We start from the raw sequence: 15,985 nt of genomic DNA on the forward strand, positions 1-15,985 counted from the left end.
GCCCCCTTAAGAAAAAACTTTTTTAAAAAAAAAAAAAAAAAAAAAGAATGGGTAGTAGGTAGGTAGGTAGGAAGTCACAGAAGATGTTTCAGGTAAGCTTAAGTAAAGACCAAAAAATACAAGGCAAAACAAGTCTTAGTATAGACTTATAATTCTGATAATAAAATAGGTTATATTATTTGGACTGACCCTTCAGAAAATTATGTGAAATTCTATATAAAATTTGAGAAAAAGAAGCATTAGAAATGTTGGTAAGATAGTCAGGAATTACGAAACCAATTTTCCCCACCAATTTTGCCAGTGGGCTTATGAATTCACTAGAAAGAAACAGTGAGAGAGAGGGGGATGGACAGAGAGAAAGTATGCCCCAGGGGGAATGGTCAAGGTTCAGTCCCTTCCTTTCTTCCTTGTTTAGGGAGTTTGGGCACATGCACATGTACCTAGGGTGTTTTTTAAGCTCCTGGAGCCTGGACTCAAAGTGTGGCTAACCATATGGGATCTGGCTTTTTTAACCAGTAGGTTATGGGGCTTGGCCCCCAAACTGCTAGCAGTTAAAGTGCAGCTTAATACTTTAGTTCATAAGGTATGAATTGGCCATCCCAGTGTTGCAGGAAAACAGACACCAGGGAAAGGCACTCAGGAGAGAAAGTGTCAGCGGGAACAGAGGAGTTAACACTGAATCTCTGGCCCACCTGGGGATTGGACATGGTCTTTTATGGGGGAATTGGTAAGGGGAGGTCTTGGGATGTTAGGAATGGGGAAGGGGCTCCCATCCTGCCCGAAAATGAAAGTGGCAGAGAAGCAGGAAATCTAACCTGTTTAAGGTTTTAGGTTATCCTGTAGTTCTGGGGAGGGGCAGTAAGTTTGCAGGAGGGCAGAAACCTCAGGCAGCTATCAGCTCTGAGTTATTCATGAATTTAGGGTCTCTCCATATCACCAGGTTACATTGTTTTGAAATTTCTTTACTCTTTTTCTATATTTGGCAGTTTCTCTTCTCTTCATTTGCATTGCTTGGTATGTGGTAGATAATCTTTTTGCACCAGTTTTGTCTGTTGGAGAGAATCTCCCATTTTCAGTTTGAAAAACACCTAGTTATGTGCAATAAAACATGCAATTGTGGTCATTCCTACAGTGATGAATATTTGTTGTATTATCGCGAGATTATAACCTGCCTCTCTGCTGTTACGTGTTAACTTCATTTTATTTCCTAATCTTTGTGTGTGTGTGTGTGTGTGTGTGTGTGCGTGTATGTGTGTGTATTTAACTTGCCAATAGGTGTGCTGTGCTCCCTGGAGAGAGAGAGAAAAAGTAAAAAAAATACTCCTCTTGGGGTATGACCACTCTGCAGTCCCTTCTTTATCTTTCCCTCCTCTTGGGATTTTAGTCATGTACACACACAGATGCTTAAGGGTGTTTCTCAAGTCACTGGGTCTAGGGTACAAACCATGCATGCAGTCAGCCATGTGGGATCCAGCTGCCTTAACCACCATGCCATAGGCTATCCCATGTATAATTTTTAAAAGATATTTTTAACAGCTGTTAAGTGCAACATGTGTAGTTCCTATGCACTATACATCTAGTGAATGAATATCAATATGAACATTTGTAACCATATTTGTACACACAGAAGCAATTATGGGATCCATTTTAATTTTAAAGATGCTGGGGCTGGTAGGTGAATTGTCGATTAAGGTGGCTGGACTCTGACATGGCTGACCACCGTTTGAGTCCTGGACCTGGCAGCTTGCTTTCTCACTTCTTTCTCTCTATCTCGCTCTGGTCAACTTCAAAATAAATGAACGAATGAATGAATGACAGTGAATACAATTAAAAAGAATAATTCTTAAAAAAATTTTTTAAAGATACCTAAGTGTTAAGAAAGTATCTTAAGGGACCAGCAGGTGGTGTAGTGGTTGGGGCACTGGACTCCCACATGGCTGACTGTGTTTCTATTCCAGGACCCAGTGACTTGATACTCAACGCTGGGTGCGTGTGTATGCATGCCCAAAGCCCCAATGGGATGGAGAAATGGAGGAGACGCTGGGTGCGTGTGTGTGCATGCCCAAAATCCCAAGAGGAGAATTGAGAAGGGATTGTGATGTGGCCATGCCCCTAAGGGGTGATTTCTTGCTTTCTCCCTGTCTCTCTGCATCTCAGGCGAATACACATACGCTATAGCAAAAATCTCTATTAAAAAAAAGAGTATATCTTAGAATCATAGGAATATGAAAAAGTGACATGGGCTGTCTTGTAAAAATGAAATGTCTAAAGATGAGGGAAAATTCCAAAGCCAGTAATGTCAATTAAAAGCCATTGAATGAGTTTGATATTAATTTAGATAATTGGAAAGAATTAGAGGACTGAAAGTTCGTCACAAATCTTTTAGGATATACCTGGGGCAGTAGTCATAGTGCTGAAAGTTTGGAAGGAGTGTTAAGAGACACCTAGGGGGGACCAGCAGTTAGCGTAATGGCTGTGTCGCTGGACTCTCATGTAGTCGACCGTGGTTCACGTCCCGGACCCGGTGGCTTAAAACTCACGCCAGGTGTGTGTGCGTGTGTGCCCAAGATCCCAAGAGGAGAACGGAGGAGAAGGGATTACTGCGTGGCCATCCCCCCGCTCCCCCCCTCCTCCCGGGATGGTCTCTCGCTTTCTGTCTCTCTGTCTCTCTGTCTGGCGAGTGCATGCACCCTACAGCAAAAACCTCTCCAAAAAAAAAAAAAAAGAGAGAGAGACACGGAGAGTGGTGTGGGAAGGTTTAATACATGTTTAGTTGGACTCTGAAAAAGGAGGGTAGAGAAAGAATGAAACTAAGGAAATATTTGAAGACATAGTAGGTGAAAGTTTTCCAAAATTGGTAGAATTGGGCAATCTATAGATATGAGAATTCCATTATACATCAGGGAGGATATATACAGCAAAATCTATTGTTAGACACATATTGAAACCTTGGTGATTTTGCAGAAAACTGAAAAGAAAAGGAAAAACATCTTAAAAAGCCTTCAGAAAATAAAAATTATCTTAAGATAAGGCAGTTAACGGGCGCCAGCAGGTGGCATAGTGGTTAAGGCGCTGGACACTCCCACATGGCTAACCACAGTTAAGGTTAGGGTTAACCACAGTTCGAGTCCTGGACCTGGAGGTTTCCTTGCTCACTTTTCCTCCCCCTCTGTGTGTGTGTGTGTGTGTGTGTGTGTGTGTCTGGTCAAATGAAAATAAATGAATGAATAAATAACATTAAATAAATAATTCTTTAAAAAAAAGATAAGTCATTTAGATTAATAACTTTTTTTTTCTTTTTCTTTTTTTTTTTTATTTCTGTCATTAGAGTGTGTATGCTTGTTGGAGGGAAAGTTAAAAATTACCCCCCTGGGGGTATGGCTACACCTGGTCCAGGACTCAACGTGAGTCAGCTGGGAGTCCAGTACCTTAACCACCATGCCACCGGTTGGGCCCCAATAGCTGATTTTTCAGTTATAATGGAAGGGAAAGAATAGTGGATTGTCATTTTTTAAAGAAAAGGCTTGCTTATCTAGAATTTCCACCCAAGTAAAAATACTTTTTAAAAGAAGGGAAAAATCCTTTTTCATTTTGCAAAACAGAGTTTAATTCCTGTGAAAATACAATAATTTAAAATTTGTTTGCAGCAGCTGAGACATTATGCCATTTTTTACTTTTCTACATATTTAAAATTTTATTTATTGAAATGTTTTTAGAGTAGAAATTAACAAAATAACACAAAATTGGTTCCTTGATAAAACTAATGAAATAGAATTGGGTAAAAATGGTTTGGGGTTATACTGCATATGTTTGGGAAATTTAATAAATTTAACATATCTATTCCACTCCCTTCAGAAGGTATATTTTATTTTAAAGACAATAACACTAGCGAGACATATTTCATTTTAAAGACAGTAGAGCCAGCAGGTGATGTGTAGATTGAGGCAGCTGGATCCCACATGACCAATTGTGTGGTTTGAGTCCGACCTGGCTGGTCGAAAATACCTGGGATGGCTGTGAATTCATGTCAGAATCCTGAGAAGTGAATGGAGGAGAAGGGATTGTCATGTGACCATCCCCTCCCCTGGAAGAGTGATCTCTCCTCTTTTTCTGGTGAGCTCACATGCCCTATAGCAAACTAAAAAAAAAAGGTTATATGTTGTTAATCTCATTTAACTTAAGGCTGCTTTTCAAACATAATTGAACACAGACAACCTGTTTTCTCCCTTTTATTTAAGCTTTTCAAGTAATACCTATTATCCAAATAAACAGTGCTTGGTAGGACACTTGCTTCAGAACTGCTGACTTCTCAAATCTCGTAACTGTCCTATTGCTTCCTATTCTACCTGCAATGGAATAATATCAGATATTGTAAATTTTTATCATATCTGGCTGTTTTCTTCATGCCTTGAAATTCCTTTAATTCCCCTTTTTTCCTTGAGAATCTCTGATTCTGTGAAAACTTTTTTGAGAGCTTTTGCTCCTCAGTTACTTAACAGAGTCAATAGCTCCCTTCTTTATGTTCAGTTCTTATCACAACTAAATTGCTTCTCATGTTTTACATTTATTTGTTTATGCCTCTCTTTTTTGTTGCTCATGAGCACTTTGAGGACAAGATTGTTTTATTTGTCTTCATAGCCATATAGTCTAACATGGGTATATGGTTGGTATGTGTTAAAAAACAATATTTTAATGATTTTTTTAAAAACGGCAGAGTGTATGCATGTGCGTCAGAGAGAGAGAGAAAGAAAAAGAACTCATCATTGGGGCCCAATCAGGTCACAGTCCCCTTCACTCCATTTCTCTCTCTTTCAAGATCCCAGGGACGTATATGCACAGTGCCATTGCAGCTGTTCAAACTACACTCAGCCATGTGGAATCCCGCTTCCTCTGCACAGTGCTTAGCCACTGCACTACAGGGTCGGTTTTTTATAGTTGCTAGATTTTATCAGAAAGACTAAAGGGCAACCTGAAAGACCACTAATAATAGTATTTCTACAGGGTGGATTAATGTTTTGGTAACGTGTTAAAAAATATGACCATAATTGACTTAAATGAACTTTTATTTTTAAGAGAAAATTTCATTACAGAGTGCATGTACTTGCCACATAGACAGAGAGATACAGAGAGACAGAAAGCGAGAAATCACCCAATCCCTTCTCCATTCTCCTCTCAGGATTTTGGACACACATACACACACTTCCGGCATGAGTTTAAAGCCGCCAGGTCCAGGACTCGAACCACAGTCAACTATGTGAGAGTCCAGTGATGTAACCATTACACTATCTACTGATCCCTACTTTTAAAATGCAACTCATATGTTAAGTTGGAAGCTGCCCAACATGTAATTGAAATATTTGTGTGTATCTAAAGGTTTATAATTTTAAAACTTGAATGTTTTATTATAATTCAAATATTGAATGGAGGAGATAAGGTGTTCTCTATATTCCTATCTGTGACCCTACCCCTTAAGAACTAGGTGAGATGGGGCCAGCTGATACTGTAGTATTAAGGTATACTCCCACATAGCTGACTGCAGTTAGAGTCTTAGCTTGCTTTCTCACTTTCCCTTTCTCTCTCTGGTCAAATTGAAAAGTAAATAGTAACAAAATTAGATAAATAATTTTACAAAGGGGGAAAAAAAAAAAAACTAGCTGAGGGGACAGCAAGTAATATGGTAGTTAAGGGGCTGGACTCTCTCTCACACGCTGACTGGTTTATGTCACAGACCTGGTGGCTTGCTTTCTCACTTTTCCTTTCTTGCTTGTCTCTGGTTAACAATTAAAAAAAAAAGATAAAAATGAATTTAGAAAAAAACTAGGTGAAATTACTTGGATCCCTTAATTTCATTTTCCTCTTGAGTTTCCTCAAAGGGGGAGTGGATATGATGGGAAGATAAAAGCCTACTGTGCTTTAATGTAATTTAAATTTAAAAATCACAGTGGCTTGTAGCTACCATATTGAACAGCACAGCTCTTGTCTTTATCTTTTGCTAAAGGAGAGCCATTGACAGTATTTGAGCCATAAAGAGAGTAGATAATTGGATTTAAATTTAACAAATGCCATTAATAGCTATGTGTAGGTGGGAGAAATTGAAATTTCAGGAACCTGTAGGAAATTACATAAAAGTCTAAAAAAAGCCCTTTATCTTAAACAATGGTAGATGGAATGACTAGATGATTTTCTTTGTCTATTTTTAATAATTTCTTATTTACATTTAAATGTATATCTTTTTGGAAGCATAACATGAATTTTCAAAGGATGGATACAAGGTGCAATAATCAGATCAGGCGTAATGTCATAGTCATTGTTGTCAAAAAAGAACAACACATTTGAGACATAAATTGTTGGTGTCTGTTTTTCACTCAGTTTCTGCTATATTGTTCACAATACATTTATCCTGTCTTCCTGCATTCTTTGTCTGTTAAATGCTCTTATTCCTGAGTCAATGAATATTAAAGAGCATAGAATCAATCAACTTGACTTTGTACTTACTTTGCTTATTATATTGGACTATGACCAACTTAATGTCAGCGTCTTTGTCATAAGTAATAATTGTTGTAGACAGCTTATTTTGAGCATTTACTAAAGTCAGGCACTGCCAAGTGCTTTTATATGCATTATCTCATTCCATGCTCTCAACAGCCTGTGAGGTAAAAGTATTATCTTGATTTTATAGATGAAGAACAGTTCAGAATGGTCACACAGAAGTAGATGCAAAGAGATTTAAGAGGAAAATAATAAAATTAAAATCAGGTGGCAAGGTACAAAATGTTTATGTATAGTATAGAACATTCCTATTTTATGGGAGTTTCCTGATTTTTGCACATAGTAAATTAGTATTATTATTTTAAAAATAATTACTTACATATTTAATTCCATTTGTTATATTATTTTTTAATTTGACCGGGGAGAGAGAGAGAAAATGAAAGTGAGGAGGCATGCCTCCAGATCCAGGACTCAAACTATGGTTGGCCATGTGGGAATCCAATGCCTTTAACCACCAAACCACCTGCCAGCCCCCAGCACATAGTAAATTATTAAACTACTACTTTGATTTTTTTTTTTTTTTTGAGCATGTGCTAAGCCCTTGAGATGTATCAGGTTATTTAATTTTCACAACAGTCCTATAAGATAGGTAGTATTAATATATTCACTTTTGTGGAGGAAAAGCTGATGTATAAGCATAGGATGACTTTCTAGAAAGTGACAGGGATTAGAGTTCAGGTAATTTGGTCCTAGCACTTCTATACTACTTAATATATTTGCCTGTGTGTTAATAAATACATATTATGCAAATAGGGAGATAGACCATAGTTTAGTGTTAATATACTAACCTGTTTTTACCATGACAGTGACTAAGGTTGAGATTTAATTAACATTGTTTTTGGTTAGGTGGAGATCTTTCTTTTAATGACTTTTGGCAACAAAGTATAGAAAGACTTTTTTCAGGCTATATGGAATGTGGTGGCTGTTTTGTAATGTAAATTCTTTTTGGCTGGGAAAGAAAATGTGGTGGTTGGGGTGCTGGACTCCCACAAGGCTGACTGCAGTTTGGGTCCCAGACGGGGCAGCTTGCTTTCTCACTTTCTCTCTCTATCTCTGTCACTTTCTGGTGAGCGCATGTGCCCTATAGTGACTGAAAAAATAATAATATAAATAAAATGAAATAATTCTTTAAAAAATTAATTTCTTTTTGGCCCTGACTTGACTGTTTCTGACTAAACTCCCCTTTTTTGTTTTTGCCCACCATAGCTCTATTTGTTTTTTCATATTCATAGTTCAAAGACAGTGTGGTATAGTGGAAAGAGCATATTTTGGATTCATGTATCCTTATATTTTAATCTCAGCACTGTTGATTATTAGCTGTATGACTTTGGACACATGATGTACCCTTAGAACTTCCTTTTTCTAACCTGCAAATAGGGGAAAAATAAACCTCAGGTTGTATGGAATAAATGGAATACTGTGTTTAAAAGAATGCCTGCCATGTTACTTAGCACATGGCAGACACTCAAAAAATTGTACATACTTTATTTCTTAATAAGTGAAATATTTTAAATTTAAGTTTCAGTTCTTTCCTTGTAGTTGCTGAATTTCCCAGGAGAGCTCTATACTTGGCTTCGGTAGCCCTAACCTTTCAAATGTGAACCAAATACTGTAGAGTTCCTAAATAAAATATGAAGAGAAATGCATTAATTTTTTATGGTGCTCTGTGACTGTTTCGTATCTAACTTTTACTGAGAGCTAATCTTCTGCTTTATTAATGATAAGGAAAATTCTTGTTACTTATATTTCTAGAGCTCTATTCTGAACAGATAAATAAATGAATGAATAAATAAATGACATTCTAGTTGGAAATGTAAAAAAAAAAAACCAAAACCAAATAACAAAACTTTTGAAAAAGTTCTTTCAAGTGGTTCTTTGCTAAAATATTTCTGTCTTCTGATTTCTCAGCGATGATGTAGATAGTGGCAATTTTCTAAGCTGATTTTGGAACAGCATATTAATAGAAAAAACAAATATACAAAAGGTCAGCAATCTCTTTATATTCTGGGAACATTCTTTTAGATTCTGATTTGTAGCGTAATGCTTTTATTTTAGGGAAATAAATCGCTTAAGTTATCTTTATCTAAGAGCAATGCTTAAGCAATGATATTTAATGGCCAAGTAACTGAGATTCTAAATCATATGTTGAAATTTGGGCTTACGTACTTGCCAGAGAGAGAGGGGGAAAGTAAACCAAACAAAAAAATGGAAAACTTCCATCACCTTGGAAAGTTCCTTTGTGCCCCTTTGCAGTCAGTCCTCCCAAAGGCAGTCATTGATCTGAATTCTGCTTTTATATCCTGCTCTAGAACTTCATGTAAATAAAGTCATACAGTGTGTATGTTGTTGCCTAGCATCTTTTGCTCAATAGAGTTTTGAAACTTATATTATTGTATCAATAGTTTGTCTGCTTTTATTCTTAAATGGTTTTTTACTGCTTGAATATTTCACGATTTTTAAAAATTTACTAGAGGACACATGATCTTGACAGAGAGAGAGAGTCAGAGAGGGAGAGAGAGAAAACACATCCCAATGGGATGTGGTTATGCCATAATCCCTTCTCCTCTGTTTCTTCATCCTGTTGAAGTTTTGGGCATGCACACATGTGTACCTGCTGTGTTTTTTCATCATTGGATCTGGGACTTAGACTCATGGTTGGCCATGTGAGATCCAGCTTCCTAACTCCAGGCCACAGGCCCTGCTTGACAATTTTTTTTTTTTTTTGAGAGGTTTTTACTATAGTGCTCATGTGCTCTCCAGAAAGAGAGAGAGAGAGAGACAGAGACAGAAAGTGAGAAATCACCAGCCAGGGGGGATGGCCACGCCACAATCCCTTTTCCATTCTCCTCTTGAGATCTTGGTCATGCATGCACATGTGCCCGGCGTTGCCAGAGACCTGCTTCAGCGGGGGTGGGTTAAGTCTCGTACACAGGAAGGTGACGCAGGTGAGAAGAAATCAGGCAGAGATCTCAATGCTCTTTAGCATGATCTCAGCCAACTACAGTCAGAGCAAGCTCAAGACTGCAGCTTCAGTGGCTATCAAACATACGTATTTATTGGGGGATGTTTACAGGGGCAGGAGGGGTGAGAGGGAAGTAAAAGATTTTACTCTAAAAAATGAGGTATACAAAGTATGGAAACAATAATCATAAAACATGATGTCTGTTTTGTTTGATTAGGTATAAACAGTCACAGTTTTCAGGGCGAGGAAGTCCATCTGTCTGGTGAATTTTCTTCTTAGATCTTGATTACGGATAGGTCTTTTTTGGATGAGAGGGTTTTGTAACTCAGGAGACAACACAGGATGTTTTATTAGCAGTTTTTCATAGTTAACAGCACAGAGATGAGAAACCTTTTGTAGTTAGAGACTATCTGTTGCCTGCCTGAATTTAGATAACTCTCAGTAAAGATTGATATTCTTCCCCTGGCGTCTTCAGGTTTGTTCATCCTGTCATCTCCAGCCAGGCCTGTCCTTCCTCTATTAACCGGCAGATCCCTGTATTTTGTTTGCTGAATTCTGTCTGTTAATCAGTGAATTCTTGTGCTCTATCTTTGAATCCCTGTCATGACTGTGGATGCGCTAACTTGGCCTAACATAAGTTAACTTGGCCTGCAGCTTTAACAAGGGGTGTTTACGTAAAATTAGCCTTAAACTAACTTAATCTACATATGCTACTTACGCTACTTTGGCTTATACTAACCTTACCTAACATAAGCTAATTTGGCTTACCACTGGCAGGTAGGGTGAGTCTCACAAAGTAATTTCCTGATCACTGTCACGTTAGGGAACTGCATTCCTTCAGGATTACTAATTGGCTTTATTGTAAAGTTGCAGTAAGGCTGGGGGTGTTATTTTATCTTTACGGGGTACCATAATGACAGTAAAGCTCATGGCAGAGAAATTGAGCACAAACCAGTACAGCAAAACACAGTTAAGAACTGGAGCCCATAACTGTCAGCCTTGCTTGCACTTCTTCTTAGCCCAGCCTTGCTTAGGCATGAGTGTCAGCTCCTTTATGCTCTGCCTGTGTTGACTGTATGGTCTCCGCCACAGCGTGAGTTTAAGCCACCGGGTTCAGGACTCAAACCGTGGCTGACTACATAGCCATTGCACCAACTGCTGGTCCCAATTTTTTTTATCCATAACCTATTAATAAAATATTTATTTTCAGCTTTGAACAATTAAAAATAAGGGTTTTTGGAGTATTTCTTGCAAGTGTTTTTGTTAATAACTTGTTTTTATTTATCCAGGTATGGAATGGCTGGGCCATTACATATATTGAATAAGTATATATTTAACTTTGAAAGAAAATGACAAACTGTTTTCCAAGTAATTATGCCATTAACCTATTAATAAAATATTTATTTTCAGCTTTGAACAATTAAAAATAAGGGTTTTTGGAGTATTTCTTGCAAGTGTTTTTGTTAATAACTTGTTTTTATTTATCCAGGTATGGAATGGCTGGGCCATTACATATATTGAATAAGTATATATTTAACTTTGAAAGAAAATGACAAACTGTTTTCCAAGTAATTATGCCATTTTATATTTTATAAGAGTTATAGTTCTAGTTCATCTGTGCTAATATGTGTGTGTGTATTTATATATATATATATATATATATATAAATTTACTTATGGCTATTGTACTGAGTATACAGTTGCATCCCATTTGGCTTAATCTGCATTTTCCTAGATAACTTCTGGTATAGAGCACATTTTTTTTTGGTGCCATTTAACCTTTTGTGTATCCCTTTTTGGTAAATATCCAAACCTTTTGTCCATTTTTAAAATTGACTTGTTTGACATAGGGTGCTTGCGCTTGCTAGAGAGACACAGAGAGAGAGAGAGAATGAGAAATTATACTCCAGGCAGGACAGCCCTTCTCCTCCATTCTCCTTTCAGGATTTTGGGCATGTATGCACACGTGACTGGTGTGATTCTTAAGCTATTGGGTCCAAGACTCAACCCATGGTCAGCCATGTGAGAATCCAGTACTTTAACCACTAGACCACTTGCTGGCACCTGCCCTGTAGATTTTTATATATCCTTGATACCTTGAGAATGTCTTCAGTGACTATGCATTTTCTTAATGGTATGTTTTCACGAGAAGAAGCTTTTAGTTATTTATTTATTTTAATTTTTGCTGGGGTGGTGTGGCTTGCTGACGAGAGAGAGAAAAAAAACAAAACAAAAAAGTGAGGAAGTACCCTCCAGGGAGATAGCCATGCCACAGTTCCTTCTTCATTCTCCTTTTGGGATTTTTGGGTACATATGTACATGTGCCTGGTGTGACTCAAGCTGCCAGGTCTGAGACTCAAACTGTGGGATCCAGCCACATTGCCACTATGCCACCCACTGGCCCCAAAACTTTTAATTTTGATTAACACCAGTTACCTTTTTTTGTTTTTCTTTTGCAGGTCATAACTTTTTTTTTTTTTTTTTTTTGTCCTAGCTAAGAAATCTTTGTTTAGACTAAGGTAGCAAAGATATTTTGTATTCTATATGATTATGGTTTTAGTGTTTAAGTTAATGATCCATTTCTAATTCACCTTTATTTATGCATCTCATATTCCCACTAATTCATTGAACAGATGCTTACTGAGCATCTTTTCAGTGCTTGGCACCTTTTAATTCATTTAGTATCCATTAGTGAGCAGAAAGATAAAAATCTCTATGCTAGTGAAACCTACTCTCTGGGGGAAGTGACAAATAGTAAACTAAATACTGTAAGTAAGTAAGTTCTAGAGTGTGATACAAGGTGAAAAGGATCATGGGGTCAGGAAGCAATAGAGTTAGGTTAAGGAATGAAGTTTGCAATTTTAAGAAGGCTGGTAAAATGAAGTCTCATTGAGAATGGCACTTTAAAGAATGACTTGAATATGAGGGAGTTAGCAATTCAGATATCTCTGAGAAGAGGGTTCTGGGTAGAGAAAACAGCCAGTGCAAAGGCCATAGAATGGGACCATATCTAAGTGTGTCCAAGGAATAGCCAGGAGGTTAGTACAGTCCAGAGTGACAGTGAATAAGGTTAGTGATAGAGGAGGACAAATCATTAGAAGCTTATAGGACATCATTGAGATTTTATGCTTTTGGGGCCAGCAGGTGCCATAGTGTTAAGGTACTGGACTCCCACATCGCCAAACATGGTTTAAGTCCTAGACCTGGTGGCTTGAACATCACACGGCGTATGTATGCTTGTGTGCCCAAAAATCCCAGGAGGAGAATGGAAGAGAAAGGATTGCAGTGTGATCATTCCCCCCGGGAGGGGGGGAATGTCTCTGTCTGTCTCTGGCAAGTACATGCACCGTATGACAAAAACCTGAAAAAAAAAAAAGAAGATTTTATGCTTTGTCTGAGTGATTCTGGAAGCCACTTGAGGGGTTAGTATATTTAGTACACATTTTGTAACAGAACGTATGTCTTCCTGAATATAACTTAGAGATTTTATATTGCTTCTTCAAGGTATCTGCTTAACAGATGAAAAAACCTTCCCTCCCCCTAACCCATGGCACATATACTTAATATTATAATGATTTTTTTATTTCAGAAAGATCCAGATTACCTGAAGCTGTGGTTGGAAAATTTTGTCTCTAGCTATGAACAATTTTTAGATGTTGACTTTGAAAAGCTGCCTACCAGGTATGTGTAAACACTACTTTCTTATAGTTGGATGAGTTTGTTTATTTTCTGGCACAAGGTTTTGCTGATGACATATTACAAGGATGGTAATTATATTATATTCTTTATACTCCTGCATAACCCTGCCCTCATGGCAGACATTGCTAATCTGTCACAGCAATCTTCCTTGCTGATACTAGACTAAGTTTCTAGAAAGAACTTCTCTGTTGTGGTAAGACACTACCATCTGGGTATCCTGCAGTTCACTTTTTTTCTGCCACTGACTACCCTTTGTTAGCTTCAAATCCCACTGTTAAGGATGAAGTACTGCACAAGAGTGACCTCTCTTCAGACATCACCTGCAAGTCTTGGAAGCCATCCACACTTCTGACCATACATTCTGGGTTCTTATGCCCCTGAGGTTCAATAATTCCTTAGGCTAGCTCAGCTCCTGGTTATACTGGTGCAATGTTAGTATACTTGAATGTTTATGCAAAAATATGTTTGTTACTATTGTCTGTTTTATTGCATGAAGTGGCCAGTGATGCGTTTTGTCATGTTTTTATGTTTCTCTAAACCCCTTTTTAAAATGGTACATACATATCTCTTAAAATGTCTCTTAATTAAAAAATTTTTTTTTGCATAATTTTATTGTGGGGATTTTAGACTTGAGATTTTAGAAAAAGGAGGAATGGATGGTAGCCGATGAGAAAAAATGTTTGCAAAATTAAAAATTTGTAAGGAGAGAAGCGTTTTCAGTTTGGGGAAGGAATTGGGCAGAGTGTAGGTGTGAAAGAATAGAGTCTATAGGATCAAATAGAGACCAGATTATGAAGTACAATATATACAATGCTGAGGGACTTCGATTTTTTTTGTTATGGGATGTAATAGTGCTACTGAATTTATATTTCCATATGGTAGTGGGAAGATCAAGTTTGTTTTTCAAAAAAGTCATTGGTGACTTTGGGTCACTCTCTGTGATTGTAGAGGTTGGATTAGAGAGGGTTAACACTGAAGGCAGAAAGCCATTGAGAGGTAATTGTGATAAATGCAGAGAAATTATTAAAGTTTTGGACTGACACAGTAGTTTTTGATTGTGCTAAGGAAGGACTACTACTCTGTTATTTATAAATGAACAATTTCAGATTTCTTTCTCATTAGAATATTATCATAGGTTTATGAAGATGAAAAAGTATTAAATCTTGAACTTCCCCAAGATAAGATTATGGTTTACTAATTTCTGCTAATAAAGAATATTCTTGTAGTTTGTTATTGGAAGCACTTTGTTTTAATAATTTACAACTTTGAATCTTTGGCCTAAAAGGATTAGATTGACCCCTGAATGGCCTTTAGGGAATTTTCTGTCAGAAAAGAAGGAGATGGTTACAGTGACCTTTGGACAGAATCCTCTGTTGTATTAGCAAACAAAACCACAAAAACGTTGCAGCCTATGCCCACAGGTGGACCCATAAGGTCACAGTTTCAAGTGCCCGAGTCAAAATGCCCACCATTCTTGGGACTATACCCTTCTACCCACCCATATAAAGACATCATGCCTTACTGGTTGGATGGGCTGAAGTTTCTCTAATTTCAGATCCTGCTGGCTTCTGGCCTGAATAAAACCTTGTGGGACCAGCATATGGCATAATGGTTATGTTGCTGGAGTCCTATGTAGTTGACCATGGTTTGAGTCCCAGGCCAGGTGACTTAAAACTCATGCCAAGTGCGTGCGCATACATGCCCAAAATCCCAAGAAGAGACTGGAGGAGGAATTGAAGCGTGAGCCATTCCCCCGGGGATAGTTTCTCGCTTTCTATTTCTCTGGCCAGTGCATATGTCCTATAGCAAAAATCTCTTTTTTTAAAAAACAAAACAAAACAAAACAAAAAACCTTCTTGTATGAGATGGTAATTCCCTAAGTCCTTGGTTGAACCTAACATTAAGGACTTTATAGAGTTAAGATTTGGCTTTTGAATGTTTAGAATATTAGAGTGAAGGAATCTAAAAATTCTTTCTTTCTTTATTTTTTTTAGAGACGTTTGCTATAGGGCGCATGCGCTCACCAGTAAGACAGAGAGAGACAGACAGAAGGCAAGAAATCCCCCCTCCGGGGGGGATGGCCATGCCACGATCCCTTCTCCTCCATTCTCCTCTTGGGATCCTGGGCATGCACACACATGCACCAGGTGTGAGTTTAAGCCACCAGGCTTGGGACTCGACCCATGGGTGACTACATGGGAGCCCAGCAACATAGCCATTACACCAACTGCTAGTCCTGGAATCTAAAATTTCTAAGGTACCATGATTATCATCATATATTATCAATGTCTCCTTTCTTGAGAGATAGTTTCCAAAAACATTATGAATACTTGTGTATTTTTTAAAAGAATTATTAATTAATTAATTTTTTTTTCAAGTGAGTTTTGCCAGAGACAGACAGAGAGAAGAGAGAGAGAGAGACAGAGACAGAGAGAGAGAGAAAGAGAAAGCCACCAGATCCAGGACTGTGGTTGGCCATGTGGGAATTCCAGCGCCTTAAACACCACACCACCCGCTGGCCCCATTATGTATACTTATATTGCCATTATGTTTAAAGTAAGATGAAGAATGTAAAGAATGTTGCTTTATTTGTGATGTAGTTGGTTTTATTTAGAATTATGTTTCATATCTTTGTTAAAAAGTGAGCCATGAATTTAGATTTTACTAACAGAAAACATTCACATTTTCAGTTTTAGCTTAGTCTTGAAAATTAGCTATATCTAAGTCTTTATTATTTTGAAGTTACTCTGGTTTTCCTAACCACCTCTTTTTAGCT

The 15,985-nt window shown here is 37.7% G+C and overlaps 1 protein-coding gene across 7 annotated transcripts in view; it reads left to right on the forward strand.

Moving 5' to 3' along the window:
* NBEAL1 (neurobeachin like 1) overlaps window positions 1–15,985 on the forward strand; it is a 209,066-nt gene that overhangs the window by 16,481 nt on the left and 176,600 nt on the right. For all 7 annotated transcript variants that reach the window (XM_014589572.2, XM_027773657.1, XM_027773656.1 and 4 more), the window contains exon 3: window positions 13,100–13,191. In XM_014589572.2, the coding sequence (XP_014445058.1) occupies window positions 13,100–13,191 (92 nt within the window). The remainder of the gene's footprint in view (window positions 1–13,099; window positions 13,192–15,985) is intronic.

The sequence above is a fragment of the Tupaia chinensis genome, unplaced genomic scaffold, assembly GCF_000334495.1.
Source record: "Tupaia chinensis unplaced genomic scaffold, TupChi_1.0 Scaffold000361_2, whole genome shotgun sequence".
NCBI lineage: Eukaryota > Metazoa > Chordata > Mammalia > Scandentia > Tupaiidae > Tupaia > Tupaia belangeri.